We start from the raw sequence: 25,860 nt of genomic DNA on the forward strand, positions 1-25,860 counted from the left end.
TAAGCCTGTATTTAAGACCTCCTCCCCCCTTCAAGAAATGACATTAGGCATTTAAAATTTTATATATATATATATATACATATATATATATGAATGAATACTGCGAATGTAATCTGTGAATACCACAAATGTGATTAATATCATGAGTATAATTAATGAATAGCATGAGTGTAATTTTAAAAATAAATAAGTAAAAACAAAAAACCAAAACAAAACAAAAGTGTGCTAAATACTAAAAATAAACAAAGAGGAGCAACATGAATTGTCATGTATGGAACCTTTTAGAAATGTAAATTGGCATAGTCACTTTGAACATCATTTGGCATTACCTAATAGAGTTGAGTATATATGTCTTAGTTAGGGTTTCTATTGCTGTGAAGAGACACCATGACCACGGCAACTCTTATAAAGGAAAACAGTTGATTAACTGGCTTACAGTTCAGAGGATCAGTCCATCATTATCATGGTGGGACATAGTGCAGGCAGACATGTTTTTGGAGGAGCTGAGAATTCTACGTGACCTACAGGCAACGGGAAGTGGTCTGTTTCACTGGGCGTGGCTGGGGCATGTATGAGACCTCCACAGTGACACACTTTCTCCAAGACCACACCTACTCCAATAAGGTCACACCTCCTAATAGTGCCACTCCCTTTGGGGCCCGTTGTCTTTTAAACCACCACAATAAGCAGGCGTTCCCTTTCCCCAGCAATTCTGTTCCTAGGTTTGAGCCAAAGAGAATTGTACAGCTGCACCTGAAAATAAGTAGATTATTTATCATAGCAAAGAATAGAGGGGAAGGTGCTAGGAGCTTAAATGTCAGAGGGTGGAATAACGTGTTGAAATTGAAATAAGTGTAATTCAAGCCTCAACTCAAAGCAGTGGTAAATGAAAAAAGAAAGTCAGTCCTAGGAGGACTTAGTAATATGAGATGTAATAAAAAGGAAAAACAAAAACTGCTGAGGATTTGTACGTTCTAACTGTAGAGAGCAAGAGAGTCATTGATAATTCAGTATACTAACTCGCTCCTTTGGAGGAGAGATGCATCTGAGGTGGCTGAGGTGCTGGTAACGTCTCGGTGCTCAGTGTGTTTGTGGGTATTCATTTTATTCTTAAAGTAGTAACGTAAGCCTTAGGATAGATTTCACTTTGGGACAAGGAAAAGCAGTATACTGAAGAAGTAAACTGTTTCTTTCTATGTGTCGTATTCCAAATCTGTAAAACCTGGGTGTCATGTAACATTACATTTGCCAATAGTACCTCCTTTCTTGCCACTGTGCACCGAGAATGTTCTAGTGTGGTGATTTTGAATTTATGGATTGTATTGGGACACTTTAGAGAATTAAGAGAATGATCAAAATAATTACAATCTTTGCATGAGGACTTTTTAGAGAAACAGTTATTGACTAAAAATTGTTTTTTTATGGTATATGTATGTATGGTTTTTTTTGTTTTTGTTTTTTGTTTTTGTTTTTTTTTTAGGCAGGGGTTTCTCTGTGTAGTTCTGACTGCCCTGGAATTCGGTCTGTAGACTAGGCTGGCCTCGAACTCAGAGAGATCCTTCTGCCTCTGCCTCTCGGGTGCTGGGATTAAAAGTGTGTGCCCCCACTGCTCGGCTTATTATATTTTTTACATGGGTGATAATAAAGCACATTTAAAACTTTTTATTGGGCTGGGCGGCGGCGCACGCCTTTAATCCTAGCACTCAGGAGGCAGAGCCAGGCGGATCTCTGTGAGTTCGAGGCCAGCCTGCTCTATAGAGCAAGGTCCAGGACAGGCACCAAAACTACATGGAGAAACCCTGTCTCAAAAAAACAAAAAACAAAAAAAACCCAACTTTTTATTGGGTATCTAAACATTGAAAAATAGTGGAAACTAAATTACTATATCTTTGTGTGTGTGTGTGTGTGTGTGTGTGTGTGTGTGTGTGTGTGTGTGTGTGTGTAATACTGGGAATTGAACCTAGGGCTTTACACATAGCAAGTGTAACTACAATGAGGTATATCTCCACCCCTCCTTTTGTAGTGTTTTTAAACTTTTGAGACCATCTCACTGAGTTGTCTGGCTTGTTTGTTCATCAGGTAGACCTTGAACTATTGCATGAATTCTTAAATGGTCTTTTAATTAAAAAAAAAAAAAAAAAAAAAAAAAGAACCAGATACTGGGGTAAATACTGAAAGATTAGAGAGACAAAGGAACAAGTCACTGCCATGTCTTACCTTGCCAACTCCACGAATCCTCTGAGTGAATGTCTCTAAGTCCTCAGCCAAAGGGGGTCCAGCGGAGAAAGCCTCTAGCCTAAAAGGCTCTAGTTCCTGTCTCCTCACACCTTATATACCTTTCTCCGCCCAGCTATTTGACTTCCTTCCTAGTGCTGGGATTAAAAGCGTGTGACTCCTAAGTACTGAGATTAAAGGTGTGTACCACTACTGCCTGGCTCTGTTTCTCTCCTAGACTGAATCAATCTCATATAATCCAGGGTGGCTTTGAACTCACAGAGATCCAGACAGATCTCTGCCTCTTGAGTGCTTAGGATTAAAGGTGTGAGCCACCACTGCCTGGCCTCTATATTTAATTTAGTGGCTTGTTCTGTCCTCTGATCTTCAGGCAAATTTTACTAGGGTACAATATGTATCACCACATTGAACTTGTATCCCCTGTGTGACCCTCCTCAATGGCTGAAGTTAGTAAGTCTGTGCCACCAGGTCCATCTAGCAGAATTGTTCTTGATACATACTTGTAAACCTTTGTCAATCTGTTACCCTTACCTGTCTCAAATAATCACCTTACTGATATTTTTATGAAAGGACTATTTTTCAAAGCCATCTTATTTTAAATAATTTTCCCCTCAAAATTATCCATCACCCCCTGCATTACTTTTTATGGTTAATATATTTGAAAGTTCTGGGAAGTTACCAGAAATGGCAAATTATGGGATCTCACCAGACTCATACTTGATTAGTCAATCAGGAAACTGGGTAAGGCTCTGGATTCTGGATCTTAAAGTGTGGCTGCATTCTGATAACAGTCAATGTAGAGAATGTTCGGAGGGGAGCTCTGTCGTTCAATGGTAGGGAGTTTGTGTAGCATTCACAAGGCCCTGGACAGACAGTTAAAAAAATAAAAACAAACCATTGTCTTAAAGTTGGAAGTACAAAGTGGGAGTTGCTTAGCGGTGATAATCTGCTCAAAACCAAACAATAACAACAACAAGAAGCAACCCAGGCACCATAGCACCCCTGTAACTCCAGCATGTGGGGGGCTAAAGCAGGAGCAGTGGCAGCTTGTGCTACAGGAAGTACAAGATGCCTGCTACCCGGAGGAACTGCCACTCAACAAGTGTACGCCAGGCCTGTCTTCGGCAGTTACACAGAATGCCTGCAGTGTAGCATCTGCAGAGATGGATGCTGCCTGTGTACTTGTCGTTAGACCTTAGGGTTGCTAGTAAATTAGTGGGTGAGTCTTCCTTCTATACATGAGGCAGAAAGATCTGTAATGAGTTTGTAGTGGAAGATATACCAGCTAAAATAGTAAGCTGGGAACTCTTGGGAGAAAAGGAGGCAAAGGATACGGATCAGACCTTGGCATTACTGGTCATTTCACAGCCAAGAAAAAACCAGGCAAATCACTAGTGCAAGCACTGTCTCTTATACGAACATTTTGTGTGATGGTCGAGGCATGCTGATAGAGATTTTGAAGCACATGATCGCCAGCTTCCCACATTGTTGTGGCCTGTTTTCAGTGTCCTTTCCTGTAGAGTAGTCCTGCTGTGTGTAGGGATGGCCGTTATCAGTGTACAGCCACACTGACAAAATGAAGAGCCTCCCTGGGGTCAGGCCTTTGGTCACTCTACCAACTACTGGGTGATGCATCCCAGTGTGTTTTAAGGAAGACTTTTCAGAATGCCTTTTTATTGTTGTTTAAAAACATCTTTTCAGCTGATTATGGTAGTATACACCTGTGTTTGTAATACTCGGGAGGCCAATGCAGGAGGCTCACCTTGAATTCAAGGCTAGCTTGGTCTATGTAGAGAGTTCCTGGTTAGCCTGGGCTATGGTGTGAGAGCTTGTCTAAAAAAAACCTTACAAGAACAAATAACAAAATAATATTTTCCTTTAAAAAATGTTTTTAAAAGATTCCCTTGTTTTTATTTTATGTATACCTGTGAGTGTCTGCATGTATGTGTATGTATCACATGTGTGTTGAGTACTCTTGGAACTCAAAAGAGTGCCAGATCATCTGGAACACAGGCAATTGTGAGCCACCCCATGTGAATGCTGGGAACTGACCACAAACTCTCTACAGGGAGTATTCTTAACTGCTGAGCCATCCTCTCCATCTCCTAAAATAATCTTTTTGAAAAAATATTTTTTAAAACTCTTTTCCCAGAGGCAGGGGACTATTCCTTCCTGTGACACATTATTACTGTGTCCTAAATTGCGCTCCTAAATAGTTTGTAGCGAAACAAATGTCCATTGGGACAATTTGACATCACTGATAGAAACAAATGTTGTCCTTTAGGACAATTTAACATCACTGAAAATGTGTGTGTGTGTGTGTGTGTGTGTGTGTGTGTGTGTATATATGTATATATATGTATGTATTATTTTGCCACTGAAATTCAGTTATCAGAAATTGTAATTCTATAAGTAGATATTTTAATGATTTTCATTTTCACTTTTTCCCACTTTATTATTTTTCTACAGAGACAAAAAGTGAAGGCATGAATGATCTGTAGCTAAGAGTAGCGTATGATATGATCAAGAATGTATGACAAATGGACGTAACAGTTCCCTTCCCCCAATAATAGATACAGCTAGATAAGATTTATGTTTAAATGGCTGTTTCTTTCCTCCATAGCTATCAGAAGTGGGGCAGATCACGTGACTGGCTACACTGAGAACCATGGCACTGCCGTTCCGGAAGGACTTGGGGGAGTATAAGGACTTGGATGAAGATGAGCTCCTTGGCAATCTGTCAGAAGCAGAGCTGAAACAGCTCGAAACTGTCCTGGATGATCTCGACCCCGAGGTTGGTGCTGGTCCAGGAAGAGAAATGCGATAGCTTGTCAGACTGCCTGCTTGCTTTCTCGTGGCTTTCCCCGGTTCCCTTCACCCACTCTCTATCCAGGTCCCCATATCCACCTCCACATCTTACAACACAGGCATTCTAAACTATCTTTAAACATCTACACAAGTTTTTCTCTAGTCTAACCTTCCCTCTGTGCAGTTGAAAGTAATAATAGCTAATTAGCTCTTTAATTGATGCTAATCTGTTTCTCTTCAGAGTTTCTGTACCAGGCTGGTGCCAGTATACTGTGCCTCTAGAGTGTTCTTAATGGCCTAAACCTAATTATAACGGTCCTTGAGAAAAGTTGACCAAATGGTAGAAGTCATTAGCATTGGTAGAACAGTTCTAAGATGCAGATCTGAACACAGATATTTCTTTACTGATAAACCCATCCTAGGTTGCAAATATTACACATTGAAGTGCATTTAATGTACCTGGCCTACTACCATCATAGCTTTTCCTAGCCTACCTTAAGTGTGCTCAGAACACTTAAATAACATTTGGACAAAATCATCTAATACAAGCCTAGTTTGTAATAAAGTATTGAATACGTTGTGTAAGTTGTGTGCTATAGTGAAAATGAAAATCAGTGATTGAGTGGGTGCACTTCTCCACCATCGTAGAGTTGATCCATGGTTAAGTCAAGGACATTGTAGATTATAGCGGCTGTTACTTGTCTCATACAAGGCTACATAAGGCTAATTAATGTAGAACCCTTTAACCTTTGAGTGTGGCTCAAGGAGGAGCAGGTAGCAGGAAGAACAGCAAAGTGGTGGTTATTGGCAAAGCTTTACCATGTCTCTTAAAGCCATTGGTTTTATATGCCCTTTAAGAATTGAGGTATCATGAGCTTCTAGGGCAAGGAGAGGTACTGGGATTAATTAAAATCAGGGCCTCAAGCATGCTAAAAATGTGCTTTATAAAATTGTTCTTGTTGCTAGCTGGTATGTCTATACCATAGGTCAAGTCCTTTGACCATAATTACTATTACGAGGAAAACTGCTCATACCTAAGACTGAGAGATTTCTCAGGATAATAGAGCTGTCAACAGTATATTTGGCAGTCAGTTGATGAGACCAATTTAAATAAAATGGTTTAAGAACCAGAAAGCATGTAAGAGACTGTCTAGCCTGGGTTTTTCACCTGAGCCAATGACTTTTTTGAGGGCCTGTCCTGTGCTTTACAGGATGTTTAACAACCCCTTGCCTCAGTAGGAGCAATCTCCATTGGGGAGTAGTCTTCAGGCTGTGACTATCCAGGGAAAGAAAACTATGGTAGACATTTTTGTACACACTGTCAACATCCACACCTAGAAGCAATAGGGCTCACTATTTCCTTCTGAGTCCCACCGCCAAGGAGAAGGCTTTGCCATTTTCTCCCTGGGTCTAAGACTACGGGGTCCTTAACATGACCATGCCTATGTCAACAGCACCATTCTCTCAGGACTTCACTCAGGGCTTCCTCTGCTCCCTACACGCAGGTGTATATACTTCAGTCCCCAGCTCTGGAATCTTGATTCGGTAAATGTTGGGGGACAGCCTGCAGGTCCTGGCCGCTGTGCTACACTCAGGAAACGCAGGAGTGAACAAAACAAATGTAATTTTTGCCCCGTGATGCAGGCTGGTAGGAATGGGGAAAACTAGACTTGAATCAGATAACAAAACTGTGTTAAAGGAGTGATGAGTGCTACAGACAGTAACTTATGAATGAGACATCAGGAAAAACGTTCCCTGGGGGCATAATGCCGGAGTCTTAAGAATGAGTAACCGGAAAGGATGGACAGAACCTTCAGGGGAAGTGGTCTCCGTATTTCACACATTTAAAGGTCGTCGTTGAAGGAGTGTATGACAAGAACAAGGAAGAAAATAGTGTATCAAGAATGGAGGTGTGGGCTGAGCCTGGGCTAACAGATGGAGGGGCGCAAAGGGAGGATGAGACCGGGCACCTGATGTCCTGAGGTCAGTTACACTAGTGTAACATTCCAGCCAAGCTCACATCAGAGCTTGCACCCAAGTACTGGCCTTGGGGACGAGGAAGTGATGGTTGTATTCGTTAGGAAGTAAAACTGGATAAACTTGCAGGCTGAATGGGCTATTTGTCAGTTCTTCTCATATTTCAGCATCTAAAGGTAGAAATCTTATGTTTGGTCTTTATAGTTGCACAGATAGTTTCTTAATTGTAAATGCACACAATATTCAGGGTTAGGAACAGATCTTTGTGGTTTGTCCTTGTAGATCAGCCTTCTAAGTAATGAGTATCACTACATTAAGAATTTTGTGAAAACTGTTGTGGACTTCAGGAAATGGCCAAAGCGTAAGCATGATATTTTTAGTTAAAGTCATCATTTCCCATTATTGTCCATAGAAAAAAATCACCTTTTGTAATGAAAATGTATACCATCTGTGAGGTTGAACATCACTGCTAGTAATAGGTGTTGTCTTCACTGGCTGCCTCAATTGTAGAACAAGGAATATTCAGGAATATGAGGCAAGGCAACCTGTCTTTGCTTTGCTTTGATTTGCTTTGCTTTGCTTTAAGACAAGATCTCTTGTAACCCAGGTTGGCCTGGCTGTGAACTCTTCATCCTCCTGTCTCTATGCCAAGGACTGAGAGTCCAGGCATGCAGCCCTGGTTGAGGTTGACTTTTGACAAGCAGGATGGTACTTTGTCGTGTTACTCTGTTAATACAAATTGAGAGTCCTGACTTCAGGGGCAACTTCAAGCATTCCTCCCCTTTCTAACTCTAGTCAGTCTGTGTGCTCAAGGCTGTGCGGTGTGGACACCAGAGGACTTCTGTGTCTCAGGGTACCATGAGGCATGCATAGCAAAGACATTAACTGTTACTAGCATACACTAACACTTACGTGTGCATATGGAAACATACACAGTGAACGGTTTTGTACTAGATTTAAATCTAGTAAACAGTCTTGATGTTGGACTGTGTATGTTTTTAGCTTGATAAGAGCTCTGTGATCAAATGGAAGTCATTACAAGGAATATTATATAGTAGTTTGAAGTTCTTTTGTGATAGAATTAGTTTATGTACATGTTTACTGGTCAGTAAGCATTAAGAAAATTGTTGCTGTTGTTTGGACATTGAACTTTTTATCCTCCGGCTTCAGCTCTCTGAGAACTAGAACATAGGTATGTGTTACTAGGCCAAGCTAGGAAAAACCTTTTCCTTAATAGTCCTTGGAGAAAAATAAAAATATCAACTTGAATATAAATATCAACATAAAGTAAAACACCTTCCCTGGAAAAATAATAATCCATGGACACTTAAAAATTAAAGGGTGAAGTTAGGCAAAATGACTCGGCAAGAAGGATCATAGCAAGTTTGTGGCCAGCACGGTACACATTGTGAAGTCCAAGCCAGTCACGGTGATCTATCAAGAGCCTGTTTCAAAAACACAAAATGCTAATGGGTGTTCCCTCCTAGATGATTTCTGAAGAAAATATGTAGGTGCCTATTTTTAATAATGTAAGTGAATTCTGCCTACTTAAAAACAATAAGACTTGCCAAGTGGTGGTGATGCATGCTTTTGAGAGGCAGAGGCAGGCAGATCTCTGTGAGTTTGAGGCCAGCCTGGTCTACAGAGCGAGTTCCAGAACAGCCAAGGCTAGACAGAGAAACCCTGTCTTGAAAACAAACAGACTTGTGAGCCAGTCAGAAGGGGCAGCACTAAAGGCAGTTACCAGTAACTCCCTAAGTTGTCCTCTGACCTCTATATGTGCCCACACCCAAAATCAATAAATCAGTGTTTCAATACAAAAAACTTGTTGTAATACCTCTCACGTGACTGTCCTAACATCCTGCAAGGAGGTGTTTGATGCCTGTGTCCTGCTGTTCCTTGATCTTTCTCACCTGGGAAGTCCGTAGAAGCATGGAGGGTTGGCATTCTTGGTGGTTTGCTGCTCACAGTGACTGACTCATTCTCTTTGGCAGAACGCCCTTCTGCCTGCAGGGTTTCGGCAGAAGAACCAGACCTCAAAGTCCGCCACGGGACCCTTTGATAGAGAGCGTCTCCTTTCTTATCTAGAGAAGGAGGCACTGGAGCATAAAGACCGTGAAGACTATGTGCCCTACACCGGAGAGAAAAAAGGTAAGTAAGCCCAGGACTGGATGTTGTCGCTCAACAGCTTCAGGTCCTTTTTATAATGGATGCCCAAGGAGAAACTGGTTTCTAGCGGTACATAATATTACAGCAGCCTTTGAAGATGCAATACTGTCGACCTAAAAGTTCACTAGGTAGTGTAGACACTTCACTTGTATTTATCAACTTATCTAGTGAGATTTTTGTCTCAATTATTCATTAGTGAGGTTTTATTACACAGAGACTTTGTATAACATTACTTCACACTACAAGTTGTGGAAGCAAATTTAAAACCCTAGTTTATTTACAGAGTGCAAGTGACAGCAAAAAATGCTCTTCATAAAGTCTTTAGAGTGAAATTTCATAAAATAATTCATGCTTTTTAAAAGATACCCTTCCTTAGCTGTCTTTAATACATCATAGTGTGCTAATGTTTCCTATGGTGAGTTTGAAGAAATTTTTCTAGTCTTAGGTCTTTCATATTGTAGTATCTAATTCATTCATCCACATACATTTATCTTTCTTTCCTTTTTTTTTTTAAGATTGATTTATTTATTATGTATACAGTGTTCTGTTTGCATATATCCCTGCAGGCCAGAAGAGGGAGCCAGATCTCATTACAGATGGTTGTGAGCCACCATGTGGTTGCTGGGAATCAAACTCAGGACCTCTGGAAAAACAGCCAGTGTTCCTAACCTTAACCTCTGAGTTATCTCTCCAGCCCCAATTTATCTCTTTCTTTCTTTCTTTTTTTTTTTTTTTTTTTTTTTTTTTTTTGGTTTTTTCGAGACAGGGTTTCTCTGTGTAGCTTTGCGCCTTTCCTGGAACTCACTTGGTAGCCCAGGCTGGCCTCAAACTCACAGAGATCTGCCTGGCTCTGCCTCCCGAGTGCTGGGATTAAAGGCGTACACCACCACCGCCCGCCCGGCTTATCTTTTTTAATCAATAAAAAAAGAACAAACAATGCATGAAGACATGGCTTAGATTGAACTTTACTTTTCAGAGTGAAAAAGTTTACCAGCTAAAGTTACAGCTCAGGAAGTAGTGGGTAGCATATAACTTAGAATTGGGGCATACATGAGGAAACAGAAAACGGGGAACTAAGGACAGGTAGTAGACTTTTACTTTAAAGTACAACTAGATAGAAATTCTGCAGGATGGCTTAGATCATGTGCAGGTTATACTATAGAAGTTACAGGAAAGGCTGGAGAGGTGGTTCAGTGGTTAGACCACTTGCTGCTGTTCCACAGGACCTGTATTCAGTTTGCAGTACCTATGTGATACAACTCACAACTTCCTATAGCTCTAGCTCTAAAGACTCCAACGCCCTCTTCTGGTCTCTGAGGGGACCTGCACTCACTTGCACATACCCCCCAATACATAATCAAAAATTAATATTTTTTCAAGTAAAATCAGAGTACATAAAACAAGAACCAAATATATGAACATATAGGGTACAATTATGTATATTAGGTAGATCCCTTGATACAGTAAAAGCAGTTTGTTTTTTTAATTTGAGGGTTTCTTTTTAAAAATACGTGTTTGTGCTTATATCTGTGTATGTTTTATGTGCACGAATCCTAAATGTTCTTTTAATAAAAAGCTGGAACCAGATATTGGGGTAAATACTGGAAGATCAGAGAGACAAAGGAACAAGCCACAGCCCACATCTCACCTCACCAACTCCTCAGCCGATCTCCACAAATCCTCAGACTGAATGCCTCTGAGTCCTCAGCCGAAAAGGCTCTTAAGTTCCTGTCTCCTCACGCCTTATATGCCTTTCTCCACCCAGCCATTTCACTTCCTATCTCATCCTTCCTAGTGCTGGGATTAAAGGTGTGTGTGCTTCCCAAATCCTGGAGTTAAAGGTGTGTGCCACCACTGCCTGGTTCTGCTTTTCTCCTAGACTGGATCAATTTCATGTAGCCCAGTGTGGCTTTGAACTCACAGAGATCCAGATGGATCTTTGCCCCCCACCCCCACCCCCAGTGCTAGGGTTAAAGGTGTGTGCCACCACTGCCTGACCTCTGTGTTTAACTCTATGGCTGGCTCTGTCCTCTGATCTTCAGGCAATCTTTATTTCTTAGATTACAAATATATCACCACAACTGTGTGTAAAGTTTCCTGTGAGGCCAGGAGAGGGAGTTGTGTAGCTACAGTTGTGAGCCACCCAATATGGATGCTGAGACTTGGGTCCTTTGAAAGAGCTGCAGGTGCTTCTAGCCACTGAACATCTCTCTAGCCCCAAACTTGCTTTTTTCTTATTATTGCATTTACTCATCTATTTTCTGTTTATATGTGTGGATATATGTGTGTGGGTGAGTGTGCATGTAGAGGTCAAGAAAACAATTCGAGGGAGTGAGTTTTCTCTTTCTATTTTGTGGATTCTAGTAGTTGAACTCAGATCTTTAGACTTGGTGGAAAGCATCCTAACCTACTGAGCCCAGGAAAGCTATTTTTTAAATTACCCAGCATCCTTGTAAGACAGCATTTAGGTTACCTAATAGGGAAGAATTGTGGTGGTGGGTTTTTTGTTATTCTTTGTTTTTGTTTTTTTAAGATAGTGTCTTGCTAGTCTAGACTGGCCTGGAACTAGCTGGGGCTGACTTAATCCCTGTGTAATCCTCCTGCCTCAGCCTCCCAGAGTGCTGGGATTACAGATGTGAGCCACCATGCCTCTTTTTTTGCAGTGCTAGAGATTAAGCCAGTGGTTCTCAACCTTCCTAATGCTGCGACCCTTCAATACATGTTGTGGTGACCCCAACCATAGAATTATTTTGTTACTACTTCATAACTGTGATTTTGCTGCTGTTATGAGTCATAATGTAAATATCTATGTTTTTTGGTGGTCTTAGGTGATCCCTTGTGAAAGGGTCATTTGCCGCCCCCCCCAAGGGATCACAACCCATATGTTGAGAACCACTGGATTAAGCCCAAGAGGTTGTGCATGATAAACAAAACACTCCACCACTGAGCTGTGTCCCTAACCCTTTAAGTGTATTTTTTATAGGCAGTCCCACAGCATACATCTATTCAATTCATCTAACTCTAACAAGCTCCTGTAGGAAAACTATCATGATAGGAAATAATCTTGACAGATGAATACAAATAACTCCTTTATGATGCTAAACGTTTAAAAATTAAATTTCTTTTACTTATAGGTGTTACATTAAAATGTGAAAAAGAGGCTTTTTGCCTCTTTAAACTTCTGCAAAATAGTGGTGGGAATATAGCTCAGTTGTAGAAGCTTGCCTCTCACATAAGAAAGCTGGGTTCAATCCCTAACACTGCATAAACTGGGTGTGGCTGTGTAGTATCTAATCCTGACACTGAGGAGGTGGAAGCAAGAGAATCAGGGGTATGAGGCCAACCTGGGCTACATGAGACCCTGTCTCTCACCACATATACACACACAAATAAATAAATTAAGATAAAATTGCAAAATGGGTAGCTGGGCATAGTCAAAGACAAGAATGAGAAAGAGTATTTTTCTAGCTCTTTTGAAAAATGATGAACATGCACAATGTTGACTATGGCTATTTCCCACCATACTTCGACGTGTCTCTGAATTAAATAAGGCATAGAGCTGTCCCATGAATTTATCACTTGGCAAATTATGTGCCTAGTCTTTAATATTTCTGTCTTTCATGTTGCTTTGCTGTGTGGATCCTTGTCCATTTTGCTCCTACCTTGCTTCACTCTTGTCTGGACTGTTTTTCCTATGCCCATTATTTCAATGTCTTGACTGCAGTCTATTTGCTACAGATAGGTGTGTTCCATTGCATTGTTTGAACTCTGACTCATCAGGGCTGGGCCCCTCCTGTCCCTGAGGAATACTCCTGTTCTCTCTGCCAGTTCTTGGGGTGGAGCCCTCAGCACTTTATTGTTTTTCTTCTTTTCTTTCCAACTCTGAGAATGTAGTATTCTCAGGTTCCTCCCAAAGAATCCTATATACTCCCCCTTGCTTCCTAATGGTGAATTAACAGGTTGTCTTAAATGAATGGCTTGTTAAATACATTTCCACTCACCTGCAGCTGCCTCAGCTTTCCAGAAGTCTTGTGTTCACCATTATTCTGAGAGACTTCCAACATCTCCTTGAGTATGTGACTCTGACAACCATTTGACTCTTGAGTGAGTCAGAAAGATGCAGTTAGAGGCCTTTGCAGCAGCTGCATGTGCGGGTTTGGGGGTGGCTGAAGCTCTGCATCAGAGACTTAAACTCCCACTGTTACTTGCTTTATTTTGTTTGGGGATAGGACTGGATCATTTCGTACTGGTTCCAGGGATCATTTTTCCTGGTCTAGTCATTGTTTATATTTTGCTACCAGTGTAAAAAATTAATTTTAATTTAAAAATTCCAGTTCTGGATTTTGTTAAACAAGGAAATTAAAGTCAATCATATAGCGAGCACTTGCATTCAAATGCACATTGCCACAAGCATGCATGCTGCAGTGAATATTGCGTGCAAATGGTTATTGTTGCTATGGGTTTGTTTGTTTTTGTTTTTGTTTTGTTTTTTTAATGACAGCTATGTCCTGTAGCCCAGGCTGACCCCAAACTCCTAGAGATCCTCCTGCCTCTGTTCCTAGTGCTGGGATTACAGGTGTGAGCCTTTATACACAGCTTTCTGATTTGTTTTGAATTAATACTTGTGATGGGGGGGGGGGTCCAACTTCCAGGGGTCTTGCCTGTGACTATCTAGTTAGCTACTGATCTTTCTCAATTGAATTGTCTTTATGTGCTTGTAGATAAATCAGTTGCCCAAGTATAAGAGTTTACTTATGGATCTAGTCCATTGATCTATATATCTTTTTTTCTACACAATAGTACTAGCTTAATTATAGTAGGCTTGCATTCAATCTTAAAATGGTCAAGTGTGAGTTCTCTGGTGTTGGTCCTTTTCAAGGTAGCATGGCTGTTCCAGCTTACATTTGTTTCCATATGAATTTTCAGATCAGCTTGTCATTTCATGTAAAGTGACCATTTAGGATTTTGAAAAAGACTGAAGTCAAAAAATAAATTTGGAAAGAGCCCACAGATTTTGTATTATAGAGTAAATGTAGATCCTAATTTATACTTTCCTATAAAATTAATCTCGTATTTATTAATGTTAAAGTACTCACAAAGAAAATATGAAGTAATTTTTTTATTGTTGGATAGGAGGAGCTGTCTTTTCTATTTTGCCCTTTTTTTTTTCTTCCTCCTGACTTGGCACGTTAGGCAAACCAGCGCCGCTGAGCTAAGTCCTCAGCCCCCTCTCTTTCCTTCCCACCCCTCTTATTGAAACTGGAGTCTTCTCTCATATGGTACATCCTGATTACAGTCCCTCCCCACCTCCCCTCCCCTCAGGAGCCACACCCTTTCTGTCTCTCATTAGAAAAGAACAGGATGAAGTCATTACTTTTCATGATTAACACATTTCTATATATGGAGAGGTTATCATAAAGAGAATGCCGAGACAGGTGCCAGTCCATGTCAGGAATTATTTAAAAATAACATTTGGTCTGTGTGCTACCACTTTCTAATATCCTCGTAAGAGTACAACAGCTCATTTGTAACTGACCTTATTTAGAAATGAGACATTAAGTTGTATTTAAAACTTGGAAGGAAATGTGAATTCATCACAGATCATTATGCCCCTGGAGATTGTTGTTATCTTTAGTGCCTTTAAAAATGTGTAACCATGTCTCTATTTATCAAAGAATTAATAAAATGAGTTTAATTCCAAAAAATAAAGATAAAAATCTGTGTTAGAATTTCCACAGGTCTTCAGAAATTTTGTTTTGCCTTGTTTTTTGCTTTTTCTTTTTTCTATTAAGATTTATTTTGTGCTTTTAAGCTTTAGCAAAAGTTTGTGGGTGGAGAAAATCAGATATAAATAATAATACCTCTAAGAAATGTGGTAAGGATCACAAAAACAAACATCTTAGATTTTTACAATGCTTTAGATTCCTTCAGTTCCTCTAAGACGTGGACAGCTATTGGATAGTTCGGGTGGTTTTTTTTCTCATTTTCTTTTCTATTTTTATTTTTTAAAGACAGGGTCTTAAAAATATTTTTAAGTCTAGGCTGGCCTCAAACTTAGTATATGTTAGACCTGAGGATGATATCCATCTTCTGCCTCTACCTCCCACATAAGGCCACACCAGCTTCTCTTTTTTAATTGACAAAAATAGAAACTATATATATTTACACTATGCAACAAGAGGTTTTATATATGTACACAGGATAGAATGGCAAAATCAAGATATTTGATATATGTATTGCCTGACATATTTTTTAATTTTCTTGTGGCAAATATGGTTTTGTTTGATCAGTGAATGCCACAATCCAGTGGTTCTTAACCTTGCCTGCTGTCTCTTGGAGTGCAGATGCCCCCAGCAGCACATCAGACCAATAAACCAGAGAACTCAGAGTGTAGAATTTATCGAAACTTGTTGCCAAGTCTAGTGTGCATTCACTGTTTATAAACAGCAGGGAATGTGGGCTAGTTTGAGCCCGGGACAGTGCAATGGCAGTAGAAGGCATTGCATGATAAGCACGTGCTCTGCCACTGAGCCCTACTCCGTGCCCCGCCAAACACCATTTTCAGTATAATAGTAACCACTGTGAGTATTTTAGGACACTATTATTTGAATTTGCCTTTAATTATGAACCAATAATGAAAAATTACCTAAAAGGCTAGAGAGATGGCTCAGAGGTTAAGAGCACTTGATACTCCTACAAAGGACACAGGTTTAGTTCCCAGAACATACACAATGGCTCACAACTGTAAATGCTGTTCCAGGAGATCCAACACTCTCCTCTGGCCTCTGTGGGCGCCAAACACGCACATGTAAACAAACATGTAAACATGTGTGAACAAGCACTCATGCACATAAAGTAAAAAGAAATAGTAAAAAGACATTATCTAATCACCAGAATCCCAAAGTTTGGTGTTGAGATCAGTTATACGTACTGCCATTTAGCTTGGCATTTTCATGTTGGGGGGGGGTCTCTTACTAAAATTAAAATTTTAAGCTACCAACTTGTTGGAAGATGCACTGGCTTAAGAATTTGGAAACTTTTATTCCAGGGCTGTAGAGGTGGCTCAGTGGTTAAGAGCGCTGGCCTCTCTTCTAGAGGACCCATGTGACAGCTCACGACCGTCTGTAACTCCAGTTCCAGAGGATCTGATGCCCTCTGCTGGCCTCTGTAGGCCCCAGGCATTCATGTGGTGCACAGACATACGTACAGGCAAAACACCCCTATTGATAAAATAAAATGATTTCTAGTTAGTTATCTCACCTTTGAACCAGCGTATTTAAGTTTTGACAAAGTGAGACTATTTCGACTAACAAGTTGACCTTCAGTAGTTCTTCAGCAAGTTGGATTACCACGGCTTTGTCACTTTATTTCCGGTTCTCTTCTCTTCCAGTTGTCTGTTTCCCTCATCCCCAGGCCACCTTTGTCACTACTGCAGTGTCATCTGAGGGTCCCGATACCGCCAGTTTTGTTCCTACACTTTAGGATTGCATTGGCCACCTGTGGCCTTGAGTCCATGTGACTCCTTAGATTCTTTCCCTAGATCTGTGAAATAGCATCTGAATTTTGATGGGTATTGTGTTAAATCCATAGGTTAATTTTGGTAGTAACGCCATTTTCACAAATAATTCTGCCAATTTAGGAGCATGGTAAATCCTCTATTATCTAATATCTTCATTCATTTCCTTTTTCAGTGTCTTGAGGTATTCTTTGTGGAGGCCTTTAGTTCTTTGGTTAGGTTTATTTCTAGCTACTTTTAGCAGAGGAAGGAGCTCAATGTAAATGAGATACTTTTCCTAATTTCTTTCTCTGAGAGTTCGTTTTTGGTGTATGTATCTACATAGAAAGGCCACTTGTTTCTTATATTGATTGTGTATCCTGCAACTGTATTGTCTTTATTAGAGCTAAGAGTTTTCTAGTACATTGAGCGGTGGTGGCACACACCTTTAATGCCAGGTAGAGGCAGGCAATCTCTGAGTTCAACGTCTACAGGACAGCCAGGACTACACAGAGAAACTCTGTCTTGATAAACGAGAGCAGGGGATGAAAGACCATATATAGTCTGCAAATAAGGATGGTTTGATGTCTGATCTTACCCCTTTTATGTCTTCCTCTTGTCTAATTGCTGTAGCTGGGACTTCAGACTCTGTGTCTCAACTAGGTGGTCTGTGGTATGCCTGTCATTAACATATCCTCACGGCTGTCGCTAGGACTTAAAGCTCTGTGTTTCAACCGGGTGTTCTGTGCCGTGTATGCAGTTAACATGGCCTCACTAATAAATACAAAGCCATCTGGATTCACCCAGTGATAGATTCTGATCAGAAATCCCTGGCTTTGAATTCAGAGGTAGGAAGTCATAAAAACTGTTATTCTCGCGCTCTTAGTTTTTCTGTCATTTTAACAAAAGACCTCAGCAAGACACTTTGTTTCTTTTAAAGGGAAAACTTAGGGCTGGATGTGGTAGCACACACCTTTATAGTTCCTGCACTTGGGAGATGGAGGCAGACACAGGAGGATCTCTGTGAGTTCAAGGCCAGCCAGGGCTATCCAGTGAGACCCTGTTGTTGAAAGGGTAATATTTGATCACTACCCGGGAAGTGTCAATCCATGGCCAACCAGCTCCTTTATCCTGGGCCTGAGGTGAAGCAGAGCACCATGATGAGAGCCCTGTTGCGAGCAAAGCTGCTTGCCACGTGACAGGAAGGGGCTGGACGTGGGGTAGACCTCCCCGGGCCACGGTCCAGTAACGTGCTTCTAACTAGTTCCACCACCCACCACACCACGTTCCAGGGCCACCATGTTATTAGGTCACAGCTCTCATGAGTGACTGCTTACCAACTGGAGAACACGACTCCTGCCCATGGACTCTCGAGGTACTTCACGGCAAGGCCGTCACAACCAAAATAGACAGAGTAAACTCTAACTGGCTGCTATCTGCCATCCTCGTTAGTCCAGATATCCAACAAGACGTGTCCACTGAGCACTGGAAGGATGGCTGAAGTTTTATAAGAGCCACATGTGGCCAGTGGCCATTGGCATTGGACACCGGGCAGCAAGAGAGACAGACTGCGAGTCTGTGTTTCGTGTGGGGATGGTACTGCAGGAACAGAGCGGAGAGGAAAACTCCCCAAGGCTTGCCTGTCAGCTAGGAGAGACTGGGGGAGAGCAGCAGAGCGCTACAGCTCTCTCCAGAGAGAGAGCCACCCTCCCCTCACTGGGGAGAAGGTAGACGAGATAAGCACAGGTCCAGTTGTCCTCCAGAGTACAAAAAGCAGGGAGAAGAAGGTGGGAAACGCTGTCAGCTACCTGAAGAGCTTGTAGTCAGGGCTGTATTTGGGGCGGGGTGGGGGTGTCACTCGGGGTTCACAGAAAAGTAGGCAGCTCCTCCAAAATCTCAGGGTCCACCTCTCAGACCTTGACAAGAAACTCCTGATATGTTCTCAAACGGTTCAGCACTCAGGAGGCAGAGGAGGTGGATCTCTGTGAGATGAAGCCAGCCTGGTCTACAGAGTGAGTTCCAGAGTAGCCAGGGCTACAAAGAGAGACCTTGTCTCAAACGGAACAAAGTAAATCTATACAAATAATACAAATAATAAATATTTAATTATGTTAAAACTAACCTAAGAATCTTTATAGAAATGTCTTCAGCGGCATATATAAAGGGATGGGGAGCTTTTAGAAGAGACATGGAGTAACTTGGCTTTGATTTTTTTTTTTTTTTTTTTGGTGGGAGGGGAGACAGTATCTCATACATCTCAGGCTAACCTTGAACTTCTGACCCTCTTGCTTCTACTTCACAGCTTGTTAGTGTGCTTGCTTCAGAAGAACAGTTGTAAAGTTTTAGAACACTACTGAGGACATAGAGAAATTTCCTTAGAATTAGAACTTGAGTTTCTGGAATCATAATTGTGTCTGCTGTTCCTCACGTGACTGTAACAGTTTGTAGCTTGACAAGAAGAAACTGGATCCTGTTTTAATTTTTAATTTTTATAGACTAGAGAGAGAGAGTGTGTTCATGCAGTTGTTTGATTGGTTTAGACTTTGTTTTGTTTTCTCGTGCTAGACTGGCCTGGAGACTGCCATGCTGGCTTCGGGTCCTCCTTCCTTAGTTTCCCAAGTGCTTGGAAACTAGCTTCATTTAAATATTGGTTCAGAATTTGTGAAATAACTCATAATTGCTCCATGAAAGAACTGAGCATTGTGCACTCAGGAGGCAGAGGTGAAAGGATTGTGAGTTCAAGGCCAGTTCTAGGCCAGTCTCAGCCACGTGGTGAAATTCTATCTCAAAACAAAACAGAAAACAAAAAGAGCCATTTTTATTTGCACAGATGGGGGGGTTTCTCAGGGATTCTTCCTTTCTAACGTCTATAGCCAGTATATTGCTAGTATATTGTCCATTTCAGTTGCACATGCCTAACCTAACGTTTGTTAGAAGGGCAAAGATGGTAATGAGTTAGTAGAAATGAATAACAAATGTGTGGTTTGGTTTTGTTTTGTTTTTCAGGGAAAATTTTTATCCCCAAACAGAAACCTGTGCAGTCTTTTACAGAAGACAACATATCCCTTGATCCAGAATTAGAAGAAGCTTTGACAAGTGCCTCTGATACAGAATTGTGTGACCTTGCAGGTATCGCCTCAAACGAGCAAATTTTAAATGAGTGTGGTGTGGGAAGAGTCACGCAGGGCCCACCTGCATGCACTACACAAACACTTTACTTTGCACTTCACACAGAAAACCTGGCAGTAGGTTCTTTTTAAGTACTCTATGGTGAAATTTTATGGTGATAAAATTTGATACTTTTTCCTTCGTCACTGTATTTTAAATTCTTTCTAACAACAAAGCCATATCACCAGTTGGTGAACCTGTCCTGTCTGAGCCCTGGACACACTTCAGGGTCAACTTCTGCCCTGTTTCATGGAGAGTAAATAAAAATCAAAAGCTGTATTCATGCCCCCAACTCGGCCAGAGTGACAGGGAACACTGCAGACCTGAATCCACACGGCCAGTGTTCGCCTAGGCCACTCTCCCACTTACCGTGCGGGAAATGCCCATTCCCCCGGTGGAAGACCGCATGCCAGAGGACTCTAAGAACTGACATGTTTGAAAGTAGATCGAAGGTTTTTTGGAAGGGCCCTAGAAAGGGCAGAGTGAGGTGTGGTCTCTCAGCTAGAGAAGGTAGTGTATTCTTGAGGGACAAAGGACTGGTGGATTTGTAGATGGTACTTTCATTAGAGGGGACATCAAAAGATTTAAGTGTTTCTGAGGATGCTACATTACCTTAAATGAACGACCTTAACAGTACTTTAGTATAGTCTCACATGCACCACTGTGCTTGGACTGTTTTGTTCCTAGAAACCTAGACAATGAGCAGCCAAGTAGATCTTTTCCATTTTCTCTCTTAGCCACCAGGTGGCGCTAAGCATAGCGTTCCCTTTAGGGTCTGCCTGGCTCATACTGTTGTCTAAATTAAGACATTGGGAAATAGCAACGGTATTGATGAAAATGAATGGGTAATTGTCGGTGATTTCTAAACACTACACCCACCCCGTCCTCTTGTTTGGGGTTGTAAAGTCCATTTTCAATTTAATAGAAAAATGTCTAGAGAATGTTAAAATTATTAATACAAATTTTTGTTTGCAAACTGGGTACTGGGCACACATCAATAGTCACAGATACTTGGAAGTCTTGAGGCAGGCGACTGCTTCTGCCTAGGAGTTAGAGGCCTGGCTGGGCACCACAGCAGACTCCGTCTACACACAGTAGAAATGAAAGTTTAGAGCAGGTAGAAGTGAAAACCTCTGTTCTCTCTGCAGCTATTCTTGGAATGCACAATCTGATCACAAACTCACAGTTCTGTGATGTGGTGGGGAGCAGTAATGGCGTCGACCAAGAACATTTTTCAAGTGAGTAATTGAAATGCCTTGAGAATGCCAGTCCTTTGTCAGATGTTCTGCTCCCTCCATGTATTAACTTCGGTATTTATTACACCAAATATTGTGTGTGTGTGTGTGTGTGTGTGTGTGTGTGTGTGTGTGTGTGTGTGTTAAACTTAAAATTCAAGTTTGATAGTACTGTTACAGAAAGCCATTAAAATACAAAATGTGGTCAGGTGTAGTGATTCATGCCTGTATCCCATCATTAAGAACATTCCTCCTGTTCTTCTGGAGGACGGAAGTTTAGTTCCTACGTTGTACAGCTTACAACTACCTATAACTCCAGCTCCAGGGGATCCCATGCCCATTCCAGGCCTCCAAGCCCCTGCCCACATGTGGCATACACACATACACATAAATTAAAATAAATATTTTTCAAATCAAACTTTTAAAAATAGAATAAATACTGAGTATTTTAGTCTTTTTTTTTTTAAACAGGGTCTCACTGTGTAGCCTTAGCTGACCTCAAACTCAGATCCGCCTGTCTCTGCCCTCCGCCTCCTGAGTGCTGGCATATGCCACCATACCTGGCGGTCTTTTAATCTTAATGTGGCAAATGTAATGAGAACTGCTTTTTCCACATAAATACTAATGACAAGCAATATGAAAACTAGACAAGCTTAGGGATTTTAATTTGTCTTTTTTTTTTTTTCTGAGTTGTCTTTGCAGTGTGGGGATCCAGACCAGGACCTTAAGCATACTACCTGAACTCTCTGCCACTGAACAGCCCCAGCTCAGCCATGCTTAGTTTTTGTCGACCTTTTATTGTTGTGTTGCTAGTTTTAAGGAATCCATGGAAATTCTGACAAAGTTTCTTATTTAAAAATATAGGATGATTTTAAATTCTCAAGGTAAATATATGCTGTTGTAGCATATTTAAACATGACATAAACGTATACACTACAAAGTAAATGTCTCAGAGCTGGAGAGATGACTCAGCTAGAGCTTACTGCTCCTGTAGAGGACTTCGGCTTGGTTCCCAGCACCTCCACGGTGGTTCACAACCAACTGCAATTTCATTTCCAGGGGATCCGATGCCCTTTTCTGGTCTCCGTAGGCTCCTGCTTGCAAGTGATGCACTTATATTTCAAGCAGGCACACATACATACATATAAATAATTTCTTTAAAAAAGGAAGTAAATGTCTCTATTCACAAGCATTATGTAGCCTGCCCCCCACACACACTCAGCGTTAATAAGATGGTATGTATCCTGTTTTATAATTCTGTCCTGTTTGAAGTTTATATACAAATATATACATACATGTTATACATAAACTGCCTTTTTAGTAAAAATTATATATTTATCGCAACTTGATTTTAAAAGTTTTAATTAATATATTTTGTACTGGCTGTTTTATCTAAATATGTGTGTCAGTGCACCTGTGCTGGCAGGAAGAGGCTGCTGGAGTCCTGGGACTGGAATTGGGTGTGAGCCACCATGTGGGTGCTGGGAATCAAACCCAGGTCCTCGGGAAGAGCAGCCCGTGCTCTTAACTGCTGAGTCATCTCTCCAGCCCACAGCTTAATTTTTCAGTAATAGCACTGTTTCTAGGCTTGTTTGTTTGCTTTGTAAGTTCTTTCTATGGACCTCTGTGCATGCTCTCAAATGCGGATTAATCTCACTTAATACTCACAACAGCCCTATGGAAGAGGCATTATTGTTCTCTTTAATGTCCTCCTGAGGGAGCTGGGATTTTAGAGTGCTAGGAGCCTTGGGGCCACATAAAGAAGCAGTGAGGTTCCAACCACTACATGCAGATTTATTTTATTCAAACATTTGTATAGCTGTCCCTCTTAGAATGTTCTGTGGTTTAGCTATTTCCCATGGTTTTTGACTTTTTATTTTCATAAATGTTCAACTGTGAGAAAGAAGAAAACATCAGGTATTCATTACCTGCCTCCAGCTATTTTATTAACATTACCAACCTTTCTTCTGCCTCCCTCTCAGCTCCTTCACAGTTTTTCTGAAGTAAATTCATTTGTCCTCCCTCCCTCCCTCCCTCCCTCCCTCCCTCCCTCCCTCCCTCCCTCCCTCCCTCCCTCCTTTTCTTTTGTATTTAGAGGTGGAGGGCAGCCTTCATGAGTCCCTGTTCTCTATCATGTGGGTCCCAGAGATCACAAGGTCATCTGACTCTCAGCAGGCACCCTCACCTGCTGGGCCATCTCACCAGCCTTTTTTTTTTCCCTGAATTTTTTAAAACTCAAACCTTTAGCCATGTGGTGGTAGCACACGCCTTTATTCCCAGCACTCGAGAGGCAGAGGCAGGCAGATCTCAGTGAGTTCGAGGCCAGCCTGGGTTACAGAGCGAGATCCAGGACAGCCAGAATCGTTACACAGAGAAACCCTGTCTCAGAAAAACTGGAAAAAAAAAAAAAAGTCAAACATTGTGTTACTTTGTGCATAAACACAAACATATATGTGTATGTATGTTCACACATATAATGTGTATATGTCTCTCACAAATTTAAGACTTTTTAAGACATAACCCAATGCCATTATTAAACACAAAATTTAATATTGACTTTATATCTTCTGAAATTCAGTCTGTGTCCAAACTTCTCTTGCTTTCAAAACCATCAACTCATCCTTGCTTCACATGAGAATCCGAGTAAGGGTTTCACATTGTGTTTGTTTGTTTTTCAGTCTCTTTTTCCTTTCTTTGAAAACTCCTTCTGCCGTGTTGCACGTGTGTAAATGAGAAGATAACTGCAGGAGTCAGTTCTCTCCTTCCACCTTAGGGGTCCCGGGGGTCCAGACTCGGCAGGAAACCCCTTCACCTGCTGAGACCTCCCACCAGCCCAGTCTGTTTCCTAACAGTTCCTTTCCTCAGCTTTATCCCTCCTCTTCCCTGTCATTTATTTCACCAGTGAACTAAATTATTTGCTGAATAAAAACTTCTCCATTCTGGACTTGGTTTATTGCAACCCCAGGGGGTTATTTTATGTTTTTATGTCTCCGGTGTTTCTATAAACTTTAGGTTAATGGCGAGGTCAGATTCAGATGTAGGAATTTTGACTTAATGCTTAAATCACGTAACTTATCAAGTGTGGTCCCTCATTTTTGGAGACTGTTCAGACTGATCATTGAGGAACTATGTGTGTCGTGGAGGTACACACCTCTAATCTCAGCACTAGAGAGTCTAAAGCAAGAGGATTCCAGGTTCTCGACAGCCTTGGTTACATGGCAAGACTGTCTCAGAATGAGGAGGAGGGAGGCAGAGAATAAAATAAGAGATGAGCTGGTTCAGGCATCAGCCTGGTCCATCCACTTACAGTTCCCACGAACCTTTCATGTAGTTGTAGCAGGGCATTGAGCAGATACTATTTTGAAAGTCAGACTTTTTTTTTTTGTTACTTTGTGCCTATATGCATATATATGTCTCACAAATTAAGAACTTTTTAGAAACATAATCTAATGCCATTATTAGATGCTGGACCTAAAATACACCTAGTCTGTGGTTTTGTAAAACTGAGTGCTCACTCAAGCTTCCGTTCATTGAAGAAGTACTCCTCCACTCCTGTGCTCCACTAGCTGGGAGAAAGCTGCCGACTTAGATTGAATTGGGAGAGGCCTGCCCTTCCCTTGTCATCTCCTCATAACACTTTCTGTGGTGACACGGTGATTACCAACAGAGAGAGGATCTTTTTTTTTTTTTTGGTTTTTCGAGACAGGGTTTCTCTGTGTAGCTTTGCGCCTTTCCTGGAGCTCACTTGGTAGCCCAGGCTGGCCTCGAACTCACAGAGATCCGCCTGGCTCTGCCTCCCGAGTGCTGGGATTAAAGGCGTGCGCCACCAACGCCCGGCTTTAGAGAGAGGATCTTTTAGCAGTTGTGTAGAAGGGATTCCAGACTACACGTGTTGATGGTGTGGCCTGGGAGGGGGGTAGATGACCAGGTTAATGTGTCTCCTCTCATTGTGTGGCCTGGGAGGGGGAGAGATGACCAGGTTAATGTGTCTCCTCTCAATTCCAGCCGACTTGGTCAGCCCTTGCTCTTCCGTTTGTTCCTACAGATGTGGTAAAAGGTGAAAAGATTCTTCCAGTGTTTGATGAGCCTCCAAATCCAACCAACGTTGAAGAGAGTTTAAAGAGAATTAAGGAAAATGATTCCCATCTTGTTGAAGTTAATTTGAATAATATAAAAGTAAGTATGTTAAGCATGCACTATATATATGTATCAGCATCAACACATGTGATGTTTGCTTTGAGTCAGCTGAACCCAGGTAGTAATATGGCAGTTCCAATGTGTAGTCTTAACTTCTGCTTTAAGGGCAAGTATACTAACAGTATACAAACATAAATTTCTTCAAAGTTTATACATTCAAGTATTATAGAAAATATTTTGTTACTTGCTTTTTAAAGAGTTTGCCATGTAAGAATGTGGCCCTTGTCAGTAAGTTACTCTCATTTTTAAAGTACTGCCTACTTTTAAGAACTTTTGCCTTTGGTTTTTATTTTAATTAAATTTAAATTTAATTTAATTTTAGTTTATTTTAATCGGGTTTATTAAGGTATTTTTTAATATAGTTAAGTAAAATTCTTTTAATGTACAGTCCTGGGATGTAAAGCTGTAAATACCACTGACAAGCTGTAAAACCAAAAATAAACGCCTGACTAAGTGATGTAAAGCCCACCTGTAACGTCAGAAGCTCTTCGGCCCCTGTATTATTTGCCGTCCATCTTGTCTTCTCTAGCCTTGTAGATGGAGTTGGGTTTGCAGCCTTTTGAGTCTTCCCTTTAG

The 25,860-nt window shown here is 41.2% G+C and overlaps 1 protein-coding gene across 3 annotated transcripts in view; it reads left to right on the forward strand.

Moving 5' to 3' along the window:
- The window catches only part of Tmod3 (tropomodulin 3), a 60,239-nt gene that overhangs the window by 23,139 nt on the left and 11,240 nt on the right, over positions 1-25,860 (forward strand). For all 3 annotated transcript variants that reach the window (XR_003734065.2, XM_028865030.2, XM_028865039.2), the window contains exons 2-6: positions 4,859-5,029; positions 9,015-9,171; positions 19,691-19,813; positions 21,001-21,090; positions 25,133-25,263. Coding sequence is in view for 2 of the 3 variants with exons in the window: in XM_028865030.2 (XP_028720863.1) it covers positions 4,904-5,029; positions 9,015-9,171; positions 19,691-19,813; positions 21,001-21,090; positions 25,133-25,263 (627 nt within the window). In the remaining variant the exon portion in view is untranslated. The remainder of the gene's footprint in view (positions 1-4,858; positions 5,030-9,014; positions 9,172-19,690; positions 19,814-21,000; positions 21,091-25,132; positions 25,264-25,860) is intronic.

This window comes from Peromyscus leucopus, chromosome 14, assembly GCF_004664715.2.
Source record: "Peromyscus leucopus breed LL Stock chromosome 14, UCI_PerLeu_2.1, whole genome shotgun sequence".
In the NCBI taxonomy this organism is placed as follows: domain Eukaryota; kingdom Metazoa; phylum Chordata; class Mammalia; order Rodentia; family Cricetidae; genus Peromyscus; species Peromyscus leucopus.